Here is a 21,242-nt window from a genome sequence, read left to right on the forward strand (position 1 = left end):
CCAATCGGAGCGTGTGTTCGCGACCACGACTAGTCTGCCGCACTTCCGGCCAGATCGCCGGATATCCGCTGAGTGACCCTTACAAGTCCTTCTTGATCCTGAAGTGGAATAGGTGCCGCTGTTGCTGCTCGTGTTGAATCCACAACAGCAGTCGGACATGGTGCTGGAGGAAGAGCAAGGGATGCTGACCGGGTCCGGAGATCCCAATGAGGTAAGACCGGGCGAGCAACTCGACCCTCTTCGTAGCCCTGAGGCTCAGGACCTAGCCCGCCAAAAAACGTTTCCCCCGTAGGGTTTGCAGGGTCGGGAGAGCTGGTTCCCCCAACCCTTCCCAGGAGTTCGTCGAGTGACCTTGGGCAAGTAGATGACTAGGTTTTCTCTGGGCCTTGGCTTGCCCATTCTATGAATGTGGGGAAGGTTTAACGAGAACGAAAATGCTGTGTGGACTAAACTTTTGTAAAAGCAGTGCCTGTGTTTTTAGTCAGTCAGGTGTTCAGAGCCCCTAGTTTGTCGGGTTTGGGAGCAAGCGGACCAACCCAGCCCTCGCCTCAGCTCGGGTCGGGAATCCTGCCATATCTTCTGTGGAGGTTCCGGGCAGCTGGCCTTAACGCTAGTTTCTGTGAAAACGTGTTTTCTTTTTCTTTGGGTGGAGGGAGGGGGAGGTGTCTTTGGGGACAGTGTGGGGATGTGCGGTATAATTCTGTGATAAAAGAGGGAGCTCTTTCCCTGACTGAGAATGCCAATGTAATAATAATTTATTGGCTGCTTAACGATTTCAAGTGCTTTGTATGTACTAAATCATTTAAGCCACACAATAGTCCTGTGAGGTAAGAATTAGGTACTCTTAATGTTGCCATTTTACAGATGAGGAAACAAGCATAGAGAGGTTAAATATCTTGTCTGAGGACACACAGCTAGTAAATATTGGAGCCAGGAATTGAACCCAAGCAGCATGGTTCCAGAGCCAAGACTTAGTCACAGTGTTACACAGTTTTACAGAAGCCAGCTAGTTTTTTGTTTCCCATCATATTTCCTGTCTTTTCTTTGTTTTCTGGTCACTTCCCGACAGCTGTGGGTTCAGAATAGTTGGAAACTAGTTTATCCCATAATTTTTTCTAGTCTTATTATGAGAAAGAGGACCAGAAAGAAGTGGAGCCAGCCTCAAGAAGTTCAGCTGGAAGTATACCAGAAAGTTAAGTAGGGCTCACCACAGCAGTAGATGAGGGAAAAGAAAGCAAACAAGTAGTCAATTTTATAATAAGAAAACTGAAGTTTGTTATGAAGAACCTGTTCCTCTTGGAGATTGAATCTTTTTATGTAGTGTGACCTTGGTTTTTCTCATTGACATGAAGTTTTACATGAAGTAGTCTATATTCAGACTTGTATTTGGATTTGTTTTCCCAAAACATGCCATGATACTTTTGTCAGAAAATTATCAAAGACATAAAATGATCAGTGTAGTAGCATTGCTAATAGGGAAAGGATATAAAGGTCTTGCTTCTAGGATGCTAATTTCCAGTTTCTAACTCACGCAGAATGTGGTTTCAATTTTCTGGAAAAACTTCATTCAGAATGAATTTTTTTAAAGAGTAAGGTTAAGAAACCTTGTTTAATGGAAAACTAGAATTTTACCTCCTAAGTAACATCTTCATGTTTAGAAGACACCTTTGCTAATTGTAAGAATAAATAGCCTGGGTTACAGTTGAACCTGCCCTACCCCTCACTCCCAGCTTTCATGAGCTTTGGTCCCTTCACTGAAGGTCATGGTAGAGAATGGGGCAGATTGTATTGGAATTTTGTAAACACAGTGAAGGATCTCTGAGCTAGTTCTTTTTTTCTGTATGTATACCTTTTCTTTCCCTTCCCCCAAATGTGGACACATGCATGCACAGTCACGCAAATGCCTTACTTTTGGCAGGTTGAGTTACTGATCAGACTATGCTAAGCCACAGATTCAGGCCTATGCTGTTGCTCCCAAGGGGAATTTTTTTTACACTGCTCCTCTTGGAAGGTTGTGCACCTGAATCAGGAGTAACAGGTAGGGCTTGATGTTTTCAAGCTTGTGAATGGAGTTGTGTAGACCTTTGGTGCACTTATGTTGTTAATCTACTTAGTGTCCTGGGAGCTCAGCAAGCCAAAAAGCAGTGACTGAAACTATCTTTAGTTAAGCTCTGGCTAAAGTAGAGTTTAGGTCTGGCTATTTTCATGTTCCCAATTCAAGTTCAGAGCCTAGGAAAAAAAAAATGTTAGCTTTCTTCCTAACTTGGTTTGGGGTGTGAGGATTAAATTTAGCTATTTCTGGTAATACTGGGACCTACCAGAATTTAGAATAAAATACTTAAGTTATGCAGATTCCATATGAACATCTGACAGCCTGAATCTTTTTTTTTTCCAGAAAAAATTAAAACATTTAATTAGCATAAATATATTACATATACACTACAGATACAGTTAGGTATTACATATAGCATAGTATTTGTAAAATCTATACATTAAAATTGATATGGCAGTTTTAATATGACAGCTTGAACCTATATCAGAAAATGTTTAATTAGTGTTTGTTTTTCCTAAACTGGGAGCCCCTTAAGGGACTGTTGTGATTAATCAAATCATTACAGATATGAAAGTGCTTATAAATATTAGAATGTTGTGCACACTTAAGTTTGTTGCTGATGAATGTGAAATTGTGTGTCCTTGTTGAAATATACCCAGGACTTGTTTTAATCAGGTAGGATAAGGTTACAAGCATGGAGACAACTTTTTTTTTTTAATTTAAACTACTTTATAATTTATTAAAAAATAATTTAAATTGTATAATTGGTAAAAAGTTGAAGTGGCCCTGTCTAGAATATTTATCACCCTTCTTCAAAGCATAACTAAGATGAGATAACTGTTTTTGAAAGAAGAGTTTATTACTTATAGTTCCCAAGAGAAGGGGGTAGGCCATACCACCCAGGGCCACATGGGGAAGTGCTTGGATCAATCAGGAGCAGAAGGAAAATGGAATGAGTGAGGCAGGATAGGTGTGCTCTAGCAAGTTTAAGAGTGGATAATTTCGTGGTGGACTTTGGGCTGGTCCCTGTTTGTTTGACACTTAGCCCTGATGTGATTAGTGCAGGGGCAATAATTGGTTTAGTGTAGGAGAGTTAGAGAAAGGTGGTTGTTGAGAAGGGTTTTGGATTGGTTGGTTTGCTAGGAAATGTGTGCCCCCAGGCAAGTTGTTTGCTAACTCTAGAAATTAGCCAGTCCTGGGAGGGGCTGTCTCCAGGATTAGCACGTCTCCTAAAACATCAAATCATCATAAAATACAGAAAATGTAAAAAGATTAATAATGTCTATCCTCAGTGATTACAATATCAATATGATTGGGAATATATGTATTATAAAATTGCTGCTGACATTAATTTTGTTTTCGTTTTGTAGGAAGAAGAGGAGGAGGAGGAATTAGTGGTAAGAGCTGTCTCAGGTTTGGAACCTTCTCAGTAAAAGAAAATTTGAGTTTCATGAAACTCTAAGGGCAATTTAAGGAGTCTTGACACCTTAGAGAGAATGGGAGTGGAAAAATCCTTTAATACCTCCTGTACAGTGTTTGGGGGGCGTGTGGGCCTGGGAAGCTGAGTCTTCTCTGGGTTTGAGGCTTCTCCAGTCATGGTATCAGGGAGCAGAGTAGCATCTTGAAGGCCTGGTACTCAATCATATGCTATCTGTGGTTTAATAAAAATTCTAGAAGGAACCTTTCTTAGATTGTCCTTCTCCATGTAACATTACCCTTCTAGCTGGGCAGCTGGGGTGCATAGGCCTGGTTGTCAGACGAAGGGAATTGAAATTCACAGACATTACATATCCCAAAATGCTGTGTTAACAAGTAAGGCCTCCTATAGATCTACTTCAAGTTTGGCCAGGTTTCCTTTACCACCTTGTTTTTCAGATAGGACTGAGGCTTTCAGTGCGTACTGGCAACCCTGGAAGGCAGGAATGTGAAACTTTCCCCTACTACTTAGCATCAGAATTGAATGGGAGACCCCATTCTGCCATTTCTGGCGGCAGTGTGGCTCTGCCAGCTGGCCTTCTGCACGGTAATTCAGAGGCAGCACCTTGGTTTGGTGGTTGTATTAATCAAAGCTTATGGTTTGTGGGTTTCCTAAAACCCCCATTTTGGTTTTCTGTGTGTGTGTATGTTTCTCATTCAGGATCCCCTAACAACAGTGAGAGAGCAATGCGAGCAGCTGGAGAAATGTGTAAAGGCTCGGGAGCAGCTAGAGCTCTGTGATGAGCGTGTATCCTCCAGGTCACAGACAGAGGATTGCACAGAGGAGCTCTTAGACTTCTTGCATGCAAGGGACCACTGTGTAAGTCAGCCTAAGGTCAGGAAGGGGAAAGCTTATAGTGGCCAGGGAAGACTTGGTGCTGACCACCTTTTCATCCTAGAGACAGGACAGTGCTGAAACTGAGGCTCAGAGAAGAGAAGTGATGTTCTAATTTACACTGCTAAACAGTGGGGAAACTGGATTTTGTATTTTTAAGTACAAAAGTCTACTCTTTAAAATAATTTATATCCTCCAGTGTGTCTTGTACATAATAGTTGGTACAAAAGTTGTTTGTTTTGTTTTGCTTTTTTAAGTAAACTTGTGTTTGACTCCCTTACATATAACAGTAAGGTATTTTCATAAATTACAGGGTAGGCAAAGTTCAATATGATTGTTTATGTTAAAACTGATTGGGTGGCTAATAAGCATATGAAAAGATGCTTAACGCTCTTAGGGAAATGCAAATCAAAACCACAATGAGATACCACTTCATACCTCAAGGATGGCTATAATCAAAAAGATAGGGAGAAATGGGTGAAGGGGGTCAATAAATCAATAAACTCCCCACTAGTTATAGTTTAATAGTTTAAATAACTAGTAAAATAGTTAATGATCTCCACTCAGGCAACTTCCATAATTTATGCTTCAGCAATCCCAATTTAGGTATTTTGTTTTAATTCTATAATATACAATGCAAACACACAAATGTACATGTACACATACTCATACACAGGCTCATATTAAACACATTGTGATAGTTAAGGAGAAAATTATTTTTGTTTGTTTTTTTTTCTGGCTGCACCACGTGGCTTGCAGAATCTTAGTTCTCCAACCAGGGATTGAACCTGTGACCCCTGCAGTGGAAGCACGGAGTCCTAACCACTGGACTACCAGGGAATTCCCTGGAAATTTTTTTTTATAAAGACAAAAATCCAACTGAAATCATACTGTCTAGAGATTACCACATTTTCTGGTATATACTAGCAGATTTTTAAACAAAAATGAAATCATAATAAACACATGTACATGTAAAATATTATGAAGAGGCATTATATTCTTTTCCATTGATATATATTCATATTTTATCCATCCTCTGGTTTATATATAATTATTCATACAACTTTTTTTTCAACATGATTTTAGTGGAAAGAGGGAACATTTATATACAATTCTCCATATCATGAAGAAAAATGTGTTGGTGATGTGGAAAAACTGGAAACCTCCTATACACTGCTTATGGGAATGTAAATTGGTACAGCCCTATGGAAAAGTCTGGCAGTTCTTCAGAAGGTTAAACGTAGAGTTAACATATGACCCGGCAATTCCACTTGTAGTTACATACCCAAGAGAAATGAAAACATCTCTACACAAACTTATATACAGATATTCATAGAAGCATTATTCGTAATAGCCACAATTGGAAACAAAACAACTGATAAATGGATATATAAAATGTGATTTATCCATATAAAGGAATATTATTTGGCAATAAAAAGAAATAAGTACTTTACTCAAAAAATTAAACATAGTACCATATGATCCAGCAATTCCACTTCTTGGTTTACACCCAAAAGAATTGAGACTCTGTTCAGGGACTTGAATAGATATTTGTGCATACATATTCATATTCATAGCATTCACAATAGCCAAAAGGTGGGTGCAACCCAAGTGTCCATTGGTGGGATGGATAAACAAAATGTGGTATACACATATAATGGAATATTATTGAGCCTTAAAATGGAAGGAAGCGACACATGCTATAACATGGGTGAACCTTGAAAACATGCTAAGTGAAATAAACCAAACACAAAAGAACAAATATCATTCCATTTATATGAGGCATCTAGAGTAGTCAGATTGATTGAGACAGAAAATTGAATAGTAGTTGCCAGGGGTTGGAGGGAGGGGGAAATGGGAATTATTATTTAATGGGTACGGAGTTTCAGTTGGGAAAAATGAAAAAGTTCTGGAAGTTGATGGTTGCAGGACAATGTGAATTACTTAATGCCACAGAAATGGATAGTTTAAAATGGCTAAAATGGTAAATGTTATATTATTATAATACTTTTATGAGGCAACACTAGGTTAAGATCTGGGAATGAGACAAGCATAGTCCCGTTCTACACTGAGTTATAAGCTAGCAGAGACAGAAGTAGAACGGTTAGTAAACTGGTAAATCTCTTGGGTGTAACCTCAGGATAGCCTTTACTGACCCTTCTATTTAAAGTTGCTATTCCCTCCCCCTGCCCCTATTTTATTTTCCTCATAGCATTTATCACTATCAAAGTATATATATATTATCTTTCTCATTGTTCTCTAAGTTCCAGAGGAGACAGAGATATTGTCTTGTTTACCGTTGTGACTCACTCAGCACCTAGAACAGTATCTGGCATATAGTAGATGTTTTATAAATATTTGTTGAATTAATAAGCGCTGTGATATGGGAGGCATAAGTTTCTGTGGGGAAGACAGGAGGGACAGGAGCTTGTTAAGAGACAGCTTGCAGGAAATAACATGTAAGTTTAGATTTTGAAGGAAAATTAAAAGATGAAAAAGAAAGAGAGTTCTGGTTAGAAGGGAGCTAGGAGTCAGGTAATTGAAGGGAGTTCACTAGGGCTCACGAAGGGTGTGGGGGTGTCAGAAGGCAAGTGGTGGGAGGAGAGGCAGTACTGTTCGAGGTTATGAAGGCCCTTGTAACTCATGACATTAGAGATACGAGTTGATGACATCCTTTTCTTTCCATCCAGGTGGCCCACAAACTCTTTAACAGCTTGAAGTAAATGTGCAGATTCGTTCACCTCAGCCTTCATCACCCGGGCTTCGGGATATTTCCTTATGGTTTTGAACATGCCATTTGTTTCTTATTTGTGTAACTAAGTTCATGTGAACCTCAAGGATTTTTGGCTTAGGCAGGTAGCTTCTGTGTAATTATCAATGATTCCATCTTAATAAAGTCCAGTGATCAGCAATCTTGCCTTCTGTCCTTTTTTTTTTTTTTTTTTTTTTTTGCGTTATGCGGGCCTCTCACTGTTGTGGCCTCTCCCATTGTGGAGCACAGGCTCCGGACGCGCAGGCTCAGCGGCCATGGCTCACAGGCCCAGCCGCTCGGCGGCATGTGGGATCTTCCCGGACCAGGGCACAAACCCATGTCCCCTCCATCAGCAGGCGGACTCTCAACCACTGCACCACCAGGGAAGCCCTCTGTCCTTTTTTTTTAATTTAAAATTTTCAAGCATAAGAATAGACAGAATAATAATTAACCCCCATGTACCCATTACCTAGCAAGTATATCTCTCAGTGATAAGGACTTATAAAAATTTAACCTTGATGCCATTATCACACTTTAACAGTAATTGCTTAATATCATTAAATACTCAGTTCATATGAATGTTTCTTTTATCTCAAAAGTGTCTTTTGACAGTTTTTGGTCTCAGTGTCCAACAAGTTTGCTTTTCTTCCTTCTTCCTCCCCTTCCCCTTCCCCTTCCCCTTCCCCTTCCCCTTCCCCTTTTTCTTTTTTATTATTTGAAATCTGTAGATGGTTCATTTCATTTCATTTTTTGGCTGCACCATGAGGCATGTGGGATCTTTGGTCCTGTACCAGGGATTGAACCTGCGCCCCCTGCATTGGGAGCACAGAGTCTTAACCACTGGACCACCAGGGAAATCCCCAAGATTGCTTTTCTTTAAAAATATTTTTTTGGGGGGCTTCCGCACAGTGGTTAAGAATCCACCTGCCAATGCAGGGGACACAGGTTCGAGCCCTGGTCCAGGAAGATCCCACGTGCCGTGGAGCAGCTAAGCCCGTGCGCCACAACTACTGAGCCTGTGCTCTAGGCCTGTGTGCCACAGCTACTGAAGCCCGTGTGCCTAGAGCCTGTGCTCCGCAACAAGAGAAGCCACGGCAATGAGAAGCCCACACACCGTAACGAAGAGTAGCCCCCGCTCGCCACAACTAGAGAAAGCCTGCGCACAGCAATGAAGACTGAACGCAGCCAAAATAAATAAATATATTTAAAAAAAAAATTTTTTTTAAGGGGGAGGGGAGAGGGGTAGTTGAGTCAAAGCAGGGTGAGAAAAGAGCACCTGGCTAGGCGGTGCCGACAATGGAAGATTTGTTACATACATACACGGGGAATTGATCCAATAAGTAAATATATTGAAGATAATGAGAGCTAGCAGAGAATGGAGTTACAAATATTGAAAAGGATAAAACCAGAATGAAGCCTGCAGTGTTATTTGTATGAACTAAATAAATACAGGTTTCAATTTTAGTAAATACAGACGCCAATTTGTATATGTAGGGAATATATACATTCCCTACCTTGGCCCACATAGGGCTTCATTCTCCAGTAAAAGGAACCAGGGCTTGTTGGAGAAATGGGTGATTCCAGGGCTGGGATGGGGAAAGTATAAGATGAGCCTGAACATTTGTTCTAGAAAGAAGGAAGTGCTCAAAGAATGATAGGGACATATCAAGAGTATAGCCAAATCTGGGACGATTTGAGCATCAAAATATATAATGAAAGTACTGGATTATAACTCACTGAATAAAACAGATCCATGAGCCATACTAATAAATGAATCAACTGAAAGTTTGGTGAGAAGGGGATACATATTAATTACAAAAGAAGAAAGTACACTGTAGAAGACACGCAGACAGCTTAGATGAAAGCTGGGATCACCAATAATGGGACAAATAATATAGGAAGAACACAGTATCATTGGGATTTCTGTGAGAAATAGATTAGATGAATCCAACCAGATAAATCAAATTGAGGGACATTCTATAAAATTGTTCACTGTATAAAATAATCCTTAACTTGTGTCAAGGGTGTGACAGTCAAGGAAAGACTGCAGAACCATTTCAGATAGGAGACAAGACATGCAACATGTGATTCTAAACTGGATCCTTTTGTTGTTAAGGATTATTGAGACAATTGGTTAAAACTTAAATGGAGTCTGAAAGATGTCAATGCTGTATCAATGTTAAAGTTTGAAATTATTAAAAATAAACCACAATAAGTTCCAAATGTGTAGAACAGAGGCCAGTTTCAGACTTAAAGCAACAGCTAGTGCTGTGAGCCATCCATAAGCTTATGTCTAGTGTTAGGACATGGCATATTTCCCCATAAAAACAGTAAATAGTGATGAGGCTCCGAAGTATTACTAATAAGGTATGTTGCCCAAGGGATAGGAAAAATGTTGCCTGTTCCAACTGGGGAGACAGGCTAGGTCAGCACTCTCCAATAGAACAGTGTGCAATGATGGCAAAGTTCTATTCTGTATTGTCCAATATGCTAATGTGGCTAATGAGACTGAGGTACTGAGTTTTAAATTTTAATTATAATTAAATTTGAATTAATTTATATTCAGTAGTCTTGTGTGGCTAGTGGTTATCATATTAGACAGCTGAGGACTAGGAGTTGCAAACAACTACCTGAGTGATAACTGAGGGAAGCAGTCCCAGCAGACATCGGAAAATTGCCTTTTCACTGCAGTCAACTGTTGCTATGTGGAAATGCACAGCCACTGTTGCCAGATCAATTGTTTTATGTGAAATCTCCCAATTTTTAAATGTGGACAACCAACTTTTTGAAAGCATTAGGCCAAATAAAACACATCTATGGGCTGGCTTTGGCTCACTAGTTTGCAATCTCTGGTTGCACATGAGAAAGACCTATATGTAAACAGTCATACACAGAAAGTGAGCCATGCCAGAAGTGAGAGCCTTGTGCTTCAGAAGTAATCAGCATACTGATATTCAATATAGCCTGCAAGACTGAGGCTTCATAGACAAACATGGCAGTGGAACGTCTGAGAATCTGAAGGATTATGTTTGTAAAAATGGGGCAAAGGGCCACTTTAACTAGAAGCTCTTTCAACCTATTGTCCTAACTACAGGGATGGCCAGCATTTTCCAGCCATTTCTGACTTAGAACCCATTTCACGGTGATGTATAATCCTCACAAATACCTATATACATGGTGCTATTATATTTGTTGTATGTAATCTGATCATTTTCAAACATCTATTAAATTTTCAAACATACAGCAAAGCTGAAATTTTACAGTGAACAGCCCTAAACTCATTACTCAGATTTTAGCGAATATTTAGCAAAGTGTTGGCTAGTTTTATCATAAAGAGGAGGGAATTACCAGAGAAAGCTCTGAATTCTCCTTAGAGGATGCTTAAGTCTGTTGCTGAATACTAAGCTGCAAATGAATAGAATGAAACTCCATGTAGCCAGGCAAAGGACTACTGGGTAGCTGTAAACTGAATAATTCCCAAAGCTGTAAGCAGAGGGTTAGGAGATGTTTGAGGTGGTTTTTTTTTTTTTTGTAATTCTATTTATTTTTGGCTGCGTTGCGTTTTCCTTGCTGCACATGGGCTTTCTCTAGTTGTGGGGAGCGGGGGCTACTCTTTGTTGTGGTGGGCGGGCTTCTCATTGTGGTGGCTTCTCTTGTTCCGGACCACGGGCTCGAGGCGCGTGGGCTTCAGTAGTTGTGGCTGGCGGGCTCAGCAGTTGTGGTTTGTGGGCTTAGTTGCTCTGCGGCATGTGGGATCCTTCCAGACCAGGGATCGAACCTGTGACCCCTGCATTGGCAGACAGACTCCTAACCACTGTGCCACAGGGAAGTCCCCGAGATGTTTGAGTTTGACCAGCTAGAATTCCTGTTGAACTTGCACCTCAGCAGTAGGGCTAAAACTAGCCATAGAGAGAGGCTACTCAAGATAGGCTATAACTAATCTTAAAAAAAGGAACCTTAAAAGGATCAAACTGATTCACAAACAAACAAACAAACAAAACCCTGACTGCCTGTCAGAACAACTCCAAGACATTTTAAAGAAGACAACAAAATCCAGCCTTTAACAATGTTAATTTCACAATACCAAGCACTCAGTAAAAAAAACTGCTTGACATGCAAAGAAGCAGGTAAATGTGACCAGGAAAAAAATAGTCAATAAACAGACTCCTGGACATATAGCTGGAGAAAACTATAATTCATTTATATTTTATTTCTGGCTGCATTGGGTCTTTGTTGCTGCATGCAGGCTTTCTCTACTTGTGGCGAGCAGGGCTTCTCTTGTGGAGCACGGGCTCTAGGTGCATGGGCTTCAGTAGTTGTGGCACGTGGGCTCAGTAGTCGTGGCGCATGGGCTTAGTTGCTCCGCGGCACGTGGGATCTTCCCAGACCAGGGCTAGAACCTGTGTGCCCTGCATTGGCAGGCAGATTCTTAACCACTGTGCCACCAGGGAAGTCCCGGAAACTATAATTCAAAAAGATACATGCACCTCAGTGTTCACTGCAGCAATATTTACAATAGCCAAGACATGGAAGTAACCTAAATGTCCATGGACAAGTGAATGGATAAAGAAAATGTGGTATATATATATATACAATAGAATATTACTCAGCCACAAAAAAGAATGAAATAATGCCATTTGCAGCAACATGGATAGACCTAGAGATTATCATACTAAATGAAGTAAGACAGACAAAGACAAATATCATGTGATATCGCTTATATGTGAAATCTAAAAAAAAAAAAAAGAGAGATACAAATGAACTTATTTACGAAACAGAAATAGACCCACAAACATAGAAAACAAACTTATGGTTACCAAAGGGGACCGGTTACCAAAGAGGGGGAGGGATAAATTAGGAGTTTGGGATTAACATGTACACACCACTATATATAAAATAGATAACCAACAAGGACGTACTGTATAGCACAGGGAACTATACTCAGTATTTTGTAATAACCTATAAGGGAAAAGAATCTGAAAAAGAATATATATATATTTGTGTGTGTGTGTGTATATATATATATATAAATATATATATGACTCATAGTGCTATACACCTGAAACTAACACAACATTGTAAATCAATTATACTTCAATGAAAAATAAAAAAAGTAAGTAAACAGACCCAGAACGACAGAGATGATAAAATAGTAGATGAGGACGTTGAAATTGCTATGACAAATATGCTCAAGGATTTAATGGCAATCAACATAATGAGAAGTAGAAAATATAAAAATGAATCAAATAGAATTTCTAAAGCTTAAAAATACAGTATCTGAAATAAAAAATTCATTGGACAAGATTAACAAAAGATTAGTCACTGATAAAGAAGAAAAAAATAGTGTACTGGAATGTTCTTGAAGACAGAACAGAAACTATAAAACAGAACAGAAACTATATAAACTGAAGAACAGGAGAAAAAAACATTAAAAATAAATGAACAGGGATTTCCCTGGTGGTGCAGTGGTTAAGAATCCGCCTGCCAATGCAAGGGACACAGGTTCAAGCCCTGGCCCGGGAAGATCCCACATGCCGTGGAGCAATTAAGCCCGTGTGCCACAAGTACTGAGCCTGCGCTCTAGAGCCCTCGAGCCACAACTACTGAGCCCACATGCCACAACTACTGAAGGCCACACACCTAGAGCCCGTGCTCCGCAACAAGAGAAGCCACCACAATGAGAAGCCCGCGCACTGCAACCAAGAGTAGCCCCCATTCGCTGCAACTAGAGAAAGCCTGCACACAGCAACGAAGACCCAACACAGCCAAAAATAAAAATAAATAAATAAATAATAATAATAATAATAAAACTAAATGACCAAAGGAAAAGTAAGCTGAGGGACAATATCAAATGGCCCAGGAAAGAGAGAAAGAGAGGGAGGGGGTTAGTGGAGGGAAGAGAACAAATATTTGAAGCAGTAATGATTAAAATTTTCCGAATTTGATGAAAATTATAAATCCACAGTTCCCAGAAGCTCAACAGACCCCAACCTGAATAAACACAAAAGAAACCACAACAAGTCACTTATTTTCAACTTTTTGAAAACCAGTGATGAAAATCTTAAACAGAAAATATGTATTACAGGGACTTCCCTGGTGGCACAGTGGTTAAGAATCCGCCTGCCAATGCAGGGGACATGTGTTTGAGGCCTGGTCCAGGAGGATCCCACATGCCGCGGAGCAACTAAGCCTGTGCACCACAACTACTGAGCCTGTGCTCTAGAGCCCACAAGCCACAACTACTGAGCTCGAGTGCCACAACTACAGAAGCCTGCATGTCTAGAGCCCGTGCTCCGCAACAAGAGAAGTCACCGCAATGAGAAGCCTGCACACCGCAACGAAGAGTAGCCCCTGCTTGCTCTCCGCAACTAGAGAAAGCCTGTGTGCAGAAACAAAGACCCAATGCAGCCAAAAATTAAAATAAAAAAAAAAGATCCTGCAGGATCCTGCACATCCTGCTGCATGTGCTAAGACCTGGCACAGCCAAATAAATATTAAAACAAACAAATAGAAACCACTACAGCTAACATCATGTATAATGGTGAAATACTGAATGTGTTCCCCCTAAGAATGGAAGCAAGGTAAGATGTCTTGTCTACTACTCCCGCTTGTGTTCAACAGTGTACTGTAAGTCGTAACCAGTGGAGTAAGACAAAGGAAAAAAAAGGTATACAGATTTGAAAAAAGAAGTAAAAGTGACCTCATAAAAGACACGACTTTGTGCACAGAAAATCTGAAAAGGTTTCAAAGAAAGTTATCAAAACAAAATTGCATTTAACAAGGTTTCAAGATACAAGATCTGTTGACAAAAATCAATTGTATTTTAATATGCTAGCATTTTCCTGAAAAGTTAACAAAGTAAGCCTGCCACTTCGAGGAAAACAATTGACAGTATTTGTTGCCAAAGATAAAATCTGCGTTTTCAATGAAATATTAGGATTTTGAAAAACTTGTATGCGCCACTGTGAGTTTAAAAGCTGCCTAACATTTAAAGACTTTTCTGATGAGATCAGTAGTGATATTAACAAATGTGATTTTTTAAAAATATATATTGTATAATGAATGTGAAAACATTTGGAAGATCCGGGACTTCCCTTGTGGCGCAGTGATTGAGAATCCGCCCGCCAATACAGGGGACATGGGTTTGATCCCTGGTCTGGGAAGATCCCACTTGCTGCTGAACAACAAAGCTTGTGCACCATAACTACTGAAACCCGCTCGCCTAGAGCTGGTGCTCTGCAGCAAGAGAAGCCACCGCAATGAGAAGCCACAACGAAGAGTAGCCCCTGCTTGCTGCAACTAGAGAAAGCCCACATGCAGCAACGAAGACCCAACGCAGCCAGAAAAAAAAAAAAAGGAAGATCTGCATAACTCAGTGAACCAACAATTTCCAAATAACCACTGTAAGATCTGACAAAATTATGCATGATAGACCAACAGATCTTAATGTAACAGACTATGAAAAGTTCTTTGATATGGTTTCAGATTCTACACTGCCACTAACCTTGAAGGAAACTATCACTTGACAAATTTTGATGTAGTATCAAAGAATACTCAGTTACCTATAAAGGCTATAAAAATACCCCTCTCTTTTCTAACTACATATCTGTGTGAGGCTGGATTTTCTACATATACTTCAACTAGAACAACATATTACAACACATTGAAGAAGAATATCTGAGAATCTAGTTTTATTCAGCCAGACATGAATTTGCAAGAGATTTGTAAAACAATGCCACTCTTCGGACTAAATTTCTTTTAGGGAAATACAATTATTTTTCATAAAGATATTTATGTTAGCATGTAATGGGCTTATTATTATTTTTAATGAATAAATATTTTTAAAAATTTCTGTTTTAATTTCTAAGCTGGTAAATATTGATAGACAAAATAAACATCTCAATAATTCTCAGTAATTTTTAAGATTTTAAAGAGGTCCCAAGACCAAAACATTTGAGAATCACTGATGTAGTCCAACCCTCTCTCCCTTGTTCCTCCAATTTCTATATGGGTAAACTGAGGTTTGGAGTGGGAAGGGCCCCTTCCCAGGGAGATTGTGGCTGTGGTTCTGACACTCCATGTTTGGTGTAAGCCTTTGAAAACAGGTGTGTCTGGGATATCTCCTCTCTAGTATATTGAATCTTTCTTCATTGGATCCTTATCTGGATTTTAATGTCTTTTTTTTTTTTTTTTTTTTTTTTTTGCGGTACGCAGGCCTCTCACTGTTGTGGCCTCTCCCGTTGCGGAGCACGGGCTCCGGACGCGCAGGCTCAATGGCCATGGCTCATGGGCCCAGCCGCTCCCCGGCATGTGGGGTCTTCCCGGACCGGGGCACGAATCCGTGTCCCCTGCATTGGCAGGCGCACTCTCAACCACTGCGCCACCAGGGAAACCCTAAATGGCTTTTTTTTTAATTTAATTTTTATTTTATATTAGAGTTGATTTACAATGTTAGTTTCAGGTGTACGGCAAAGTGACTTAGTTATACATATATCCATTCTTTTTCAGATTCTTTTCCCATATAGGTTATTACAATGAGCTTTTTATTTTTGTTTTTTTATAGATTTATTTCATTTATTTATTTTTGGCTGCATTGGGTCTTTGTTGCTGTGCGCGGGCTTTAGTTGTGGTGAGCAGGGGCTACTCTTTGTTGCAGTGCGCAGGCTTCTTATTGTGGTGGCTTCTCTTGTTGCGGAGCACGGGCTCTAGGCAAGTGGATTGAGTAGCTGTGGTGCACGGGCTTCAGTAGTTGTGGCGCACGGGCTTAGTTGCTCCGTGGCATGTGGGATCTTCCCCGACCAGGGCTTGAACCCCTGTCTCCTGCATTGGCAGGTGGATTCTTAGCCACTGTGCCAACCAGGGAAACGCTGAGCTTTTTTTAAAAAAAGGCCTTTCTCTATACATGTACCTCCCTCCACCTTACAACTGCTAGGTCCCTGTAACAAACTTCTCAAAGAAATTTACATTCACATCCCCACTTTCTCATTTTTCACTCCCTCATTCAATAAATATTTATTGAGAGCCAACAATGTATCATATACAGTTCTAGGTGATGATAATTCAACAATGAATCAAACAAAATCCTTGCTCTTTAAATATTACATGCTAGTGAGGGGAGACAAATCCAGAAAAATTGTCCAGAACTTGTAAATGGGCAGAAGAGGATTACTGGGTGATCTTTTATTGTAGTGCTGGGGTATACCTTTGATTGACTTTACATTTACTAGGCTATCTTACAACTTTATAGGGGTAGAGGTTAACTTGTAGAAAACTGATGGCAATGCAAACCTTGTCTGAGAGCAATGCAAATAATTCCTATCCATAGAAATGCAAATGAATTTTTGTCCAGTAGAGATGGAATTTAATTCTCTCTGGTAAAAGATAATCCCCAACATTATAGTTTATTGCTTAATAGGATATTAATGTTTTTGCAACTATTAGCAAATTCATTTCAGCATTCCTTTGGCTGATAATCTAAATCTCTGAAACTCAAATTCTCATTTGAACAAGTCTTACCATCTCACTGGTTCCCTCATTATTTAGGATAATAATGGATAAGCAGTTTATTATGATGAATAAAATCTTTGGCATGTGTTCATTTTATATTTTTATAAGTAATGTTTTTAACCTTTTGAAAATTATTATTTAGCACACTATAAGAAAATAAATACATATCAGGTGATAATAAGTCAGAAGAATAAAAGCAGAGTAAGAGGACAGCTATTGACTGGTGGTGTAGTATATACTAGTGTAGATAGGGTCAGTCAGTCAACAAGTCCTGTACTTCTTTTTCTGAACTATAAGGGGAATCCATCTTCTTCTCTCCATCTTCACTGCCACCACACTAATCCAGACCATGGTCTTCTCTCATCTGATCTCCCTGCCCTACTCCCACCTACTCCGATCGCTGGCTATCAGATGCTCATTTTTAAAAACAATTATCTGATAATGACCCTCCTTTCCACTGGCTCCTGTGGTGGAGTCAAGTTCTGTGGAAGCTTAAAAAATTTGGGAGACCCTCTTTAAGAAAAATAATACAAAAATTAGGTACGAGCCTTGAAAAGGGCAGTGCAAATGACAGGTCCTGAAACTTAAGCTTAATTAGCTTCACTATAAAACCGCCTCTGCCTAGAAGTCTAGCCTCGTTTTTCTCTACCTCAGGATGTCTCTCTGTACTTCTGCCTAAAAGGCTCTTCTCGCTCCATTTTGCCTCCCTAACTCCTTCAGTACTCAACTGTCAGCTACCAGTCCTCCCTGATCCCCTAACTGGGCTACGGGACTTTACAGAGTCTGTACAAGCATCCAAACGGAGCCACCACTCTCTGCGAAAAATTCTTCTTTTCCAGACCCTCAAAAGATCCCTACGCTGGGCTGGGTTTGCATCTGCGACGTATCGGTGGGCAGAGCCCCAGGAAAGAGCCGTTAACTCTCTCCCCTTTTCGTCCGCACTGGAGCGCACCAACTCTCCGGAACCTGCGCGTCTCCCTTTGCGGTTCCGGTCGGAACTACCCGGCGGCGCACGCAGACATGGCTGCGCTGGTAGGGAGAGGTGTGCGGGACATGCTGAAGCGTGCGGACTTCATGACAGTCCCGCGGAGACAACGACATAAGAAGAAATGGGTAAGGTCCCGTGACAGCAGTGTCTCGCCACCATCCCTCGGGAAACTTCTCCAGCCCTCCCACTTCCCGCGCCCTCAGTTAGGCTCGCTAGTCCAGCGCCTCTGGAACGCCTTGGGCCTCCTTTCCCCCGCCCCTCAGGGGGCGTGACTAGGCCCCTCCCTCTCACATCTGTAACGTCATCGCCTCTGTCCGCCCTTTTATTTCGTCACAAGTCTTCGGCTTTTCCTCTTAAGTCTGCAGACTCCAGACTCCGCCCCTCTATGTTACGCCATCACCTCCGTCCTCATTCTTTCAGTTCTGTCTCGCCTCTTGTTTCCCGGCTCTTGGTTACCTTCCCTTGGGCCACCACTAACCCTTCCACTTCCCTTCCTCCCTCCCCTTCCCCCTTTCTCTTCCTCCCTCTCCCCTCCCCCCCCGCCCCCACCGCATGACCTCTTATACTCCTTTCCTCCTAAACCTTCCAGCCCAGCCTCTCTCACCCCAGGAAGGTGACATAGCGACTTCCCCTTCTCTCCTTCCGCTGCCCTCCGGGAAAGGATTCAACCCCTTTCTCAGCCTCGAGCCGCCTCTGGCGCCCAGGAAGTTACAGTAGCCACCCTCCCGGCCTTTCCCCCAAGCCCAGGCAAAAGGTGCAGCGACTCCTCTCACCCCATGGGCTCTCCCCACTTATCCAGAGATCCTTTCTCTGGCCTCACTTGTAGCCCTGGAATTTCTTCCATAACTGGCCAGCCCCCCGCCCTACCCCAAGCGATTCCTTCCCCACCCCCACCTCCCCTCTCCCCACCCCCACAGACTCCCCTGCGCCCAGGAAGATGTTCTTTTGAACCCTGTTCTCCACTCCTAGGAAGGCCCTACCGCCAGGAGCCTATCCTCTCGGGTTCGTCCCCCCCAAGTCCTTGTGTTGACCGGTTCCGCCTTGTGGGGTCACCCCTTGCCCGTCTGTGGAGCCCTTATTGCAGCTGGATCAGTCCCCTGAGAACACCATGTCCCTGTCCCCAAGGCCCTTACTTTGACCAACACACTTATCGCTGTTACTGTGGTGGATACCATTCAGCCCCAGTGACCAACCCGGTGACCTCCCCTCCCCTCACTCATGTGCCTTTGGAAACTGGCCCCATGATTTCACCTTCCATCGCTGCTGGGACCCAGGGAACTTGCCCCATAATTTCACCTCCTCTTACTTATAGGCCCCTGGGAACTGGCCTCATAATTTCACCTCCTCAGGCTCACTGGCCCATGGAAACTAGACCTATAATTTCCCCACCCCTTTCTCACAGGGTTTTGGAAACTGGGCCCATGACCTCTACTCTGCTCTCTTCCTGGTCCTCAGGGAGGAGTTATAATTATCCTCCTCTTTCCCCAACATCTTCCCCACCCACTGGCAGCTTTTACCATGGCCACGTTAAGCATCCAGACGCTTGTGAACCTAAACCACAGCTTGACCCCCCTCCTGGGAAAAATTACTGTGGCTCCCCACTTTCTTCTCAGGCAGGCACATCTTGTCCCAGCTCACCTCAGGAGGGCTCTTATCACTATTCCCATCTTCCCCCAGATGCCAGCATACCTGCCGCTGGGAGCCCTTACTGTGCCATCCGCCTACCCCCTGGCAGTACTGGCTCTCCTTGCTCGCCCCAGTCCCAGGTTTCCAGGAAGCCTTGCTTTGAGTCCATTTACTCTTGGGAGACTGGTGGGAGCTCTTATGTCTGCATAACCTCAGGCACTACAATTTCTGGTCCACCCTGTCCCCAGGAACCACCTCTTCCTCTGTCCTCCCACTGTCCTTGTTCTGCCTTCTTTCCTTCACCTCCAGGCAACCAGTTTATGTCTCCACTCCAGGCACCCCACTGCAGAAGCTATAAGGAACCCCCTCTCCCTATCCCAGTTTGCCCCCAAGCTAAGTCTCCCAAATCCTCAGAGTTAAAACAGCCATGTGCTCCTCACAGATGTCACTTCCTGGTCACCCAGCACACTCCTCCTGACCGGCCCATGTCGCCTAAGGCCAGCACCTCTCCTCCACCTCCCTCCTGCCCTTCTGGTCTCTCCGGTCCTTCTTGTATGGTGACATCCATCACAACTTGCTCAAATTCCTGCCCCAAAGAACTTCCCCAAGGGACTACCACACCTACTGTGGTCCCTAGAACCCTCAAAACAGTTATCCCCACTTCCCTTCCCCTTCGCCTTCCTTGTGATCCTGTCTTACCCAATAGTTATGCTCAGACCAGCCCCCGAGGACCCCCCATTGGACCCCTCTGCAGTACCCATGTGTATTCTGTGGTTTCCCCCACCTGCCGCAATCCCTGCCTACTCTTTGGTTCCCTCAATCAATCCACAGGTCCCCTTCAGTGTCATAACCAGCCCGTGGTGCCCTGCTGTGGCACCTGTAGCACTCCCAGGGGCCCACCCCAACCTCATCGCCAGCCTGTGGTGCCTCCTTGTTCTATGCATATCTATTCTTTTATCCCTTTGAGAACACCCCTTGACCCCCCAAATTTACCGATTGCCCCCCGAGCCTGGGGCCATCTTGATACTATGCCCTGTGGCCTCCATGTCTACTCTGTGGTTTCTCGAGACTGCCGCAAGGAGTCTCCCCAGATCCCCTACAGCTGTCCTTTGTCTTCATCCAAGAATTCCAGCTGTAGCACTAATGCCAACTGTAGTTCGACTGTTGTTGTTAGTGAATGCCAGAGTAGTGACAGCCAGAGCACCCTCCAAAGCACAAGTTGGAGCCAGAGTGAGAGTACCCATAGCCCTAGCACAAATTGGAGTCAAAGAAAGAGTTTCCATCTTAGTAGAAGTCTGAATGGGAGCCATGGTACCCATCAAAGCATAAATCAGGAACAGAGTGGGAGTCCTCAACTTTTTGAAAGTCAGAGCCAGAGCGAAAGTACCCAACATAGCAAAAGTCAGGGCCCGATCAAGAGTGCCCTCCGTAACAGAAGTCGGAGCCGAAGCAAGAGTCCCCACCGTAGCAAAAGTCAAGGTCGGAGCAAGAGTCCCCACCATAACAAGAAATGAGAGCAGAGAAAGAGTTCTGACCAAAAATCCAAAAATCCAGGCTAAAGCAAAATTCATAGACAGTAACAGGGCTGCCAGCCATAGCAAGCATCCCAGCTGTGGCAACCAGGACCAACTTGTGGACTCCTCAGCTGAGGCCTTTTTTCCCTTTCAGTCTACTTCTGTGCTCTTCAAGCCTGACTCATGCCCCTCTCTGCTACCCTCATAGCAGTCATCCTGTAAGTCCCCACTTTTGTTCACGCCTCAAGGTTTCTGTGAGCTCTCCTCATCCCACCTTCCTGGAGTCTGGGGACTTTCCCAAAATGACCCCCAGCCCTGTGATTCTGAGCATTGTGGTGTCAGTCACTGCATGACCTTAGGTAAGTTACCCTCATCTCTCCATCAAATGTAGAAGGTTGATATTTTTTGTATCCCACTGCGCCATCTCTTGTGGTGCTCACCTAAACTAGGAGACATGAACGTGCTTTAGAAAATGGAAGGACTGTTGAGAA

The 21,242-nt window shown here is 42.6% G+C and overlaps 3 protein-coding genes across 5 annotated transcripts in view; all 3 read left to right on the forward strand.

The window, feature by feature from the left end:
• The first annotated feature begins 75 nt into the window (after nt 1-75).
• On the forward strand, nt 76-7,295 carry UQCRH (ubiquinol-cytochrome c reductase hinge protein). Of its 2 annotated transcripts, XM_079928300.1 has the most exons (4): nt 76-211; nt 3,424-3,450; nt 4,191-4,349; nt 7,055-7,294. In XM_079928300.1, exons 1-4 carry the CDS (start codon nt 158-160, stop codon nt 7,085-7,087), a joined length of 273 nt encoding a protein of 90 aa, XP_079784426.1. In that variant the 5' UTR covers nt 76-157; the 3' UTR covers nt 7,088-7,294. The 2 variants fall into 2 exon arrangements, with proteins under 2 accessions (XP_079784426.1, XP_079784427.1); XM_079928301.1 differs by lacking the exons at nt 76-211; nt 3,424-3,450 and adding an exon at nt 3,858-4,076 and having other exon boundaries at nt 7,055-7,295.
• Nucleotides 7,296-17,643: 10,348 nt separating this feature from the next.
• The window catches only part of NSUN4 (NOP2/Sun RNA methyltransferase 4), a gene marked incomplete at its 5' end in the record, with an annotated part of 35,103 nt that continues 31,504 nt past the window's right edge, over nt 17,644-21,242 (forward strand). The window contains one exon of one of the 2 annotated variants that reach the window (XM_079926429.1): nt 17,644-17,736. In XM_079926429.1, coding sequence (XP_079782555.1) covers nt 17,644-17,736 — 93 coding nt within the window. Of the gene's footprint in view, nt 17,737-20,439; nt 21,111-21,242 lie in introns of those variants that run through there. The other variant, XM_079926430.1, reaches the window with a different exon arrangement.
• LOC307193294 (sperm head and tail associated protein-like) lies at nt 18,164-20,931 on the forward strand (the record flags this gene model as incomplete). Its single annotated transcript, XM_079935057.1, has 3 exons — nt 18,164-18,224; nt 19,289-20,467; nt 20,906-20,931. 3 exons carry the CDS (start codon nt 18,164-18,166, stop codon nt 20,929-20,931), a joined length of 1,266 nt encoding a protein of 421 aa, XP_079791183.1.

Source organism: Stenella coeruleoalba, assembly GCF_951394435.1.
Source record: "Stenella coeruleoalba genome assembly, chromosome: 1".
In the NCBI taxonomy this organism is placed as follows: domain Eukaryota; kingdom Metazoa; phylum Chordata; class Mammalia; order Artiodactyla; family Delphinidae; genus Stenella; species Stenella coeruleoalba.

Bases quoted from the DNA above. Each gene is read 5' to 3' on its own strand.
- UQCRH (XM_079928300.1), top strand. From the start codon at position 158: ATGGTGCTGGAGGAAGAGCAAGGGATGCTGACCGGGTCCGGAGATCCC. The intron at 212-3,423 runs GTAAGACCGGGC...TTCGTTTTGTAG, and splicing joins GGTCCGGAGATCCCAATGAG to GAAGAAGAGGAGGAGGAGGA. The intron at 4,350-7,054 runs GTAAGTCAGCCT...CTTTCCATCCAG, and splicing joins TGCATGCAAGGGACCACTGT to GTGGCCCACAAACTCTTTAA.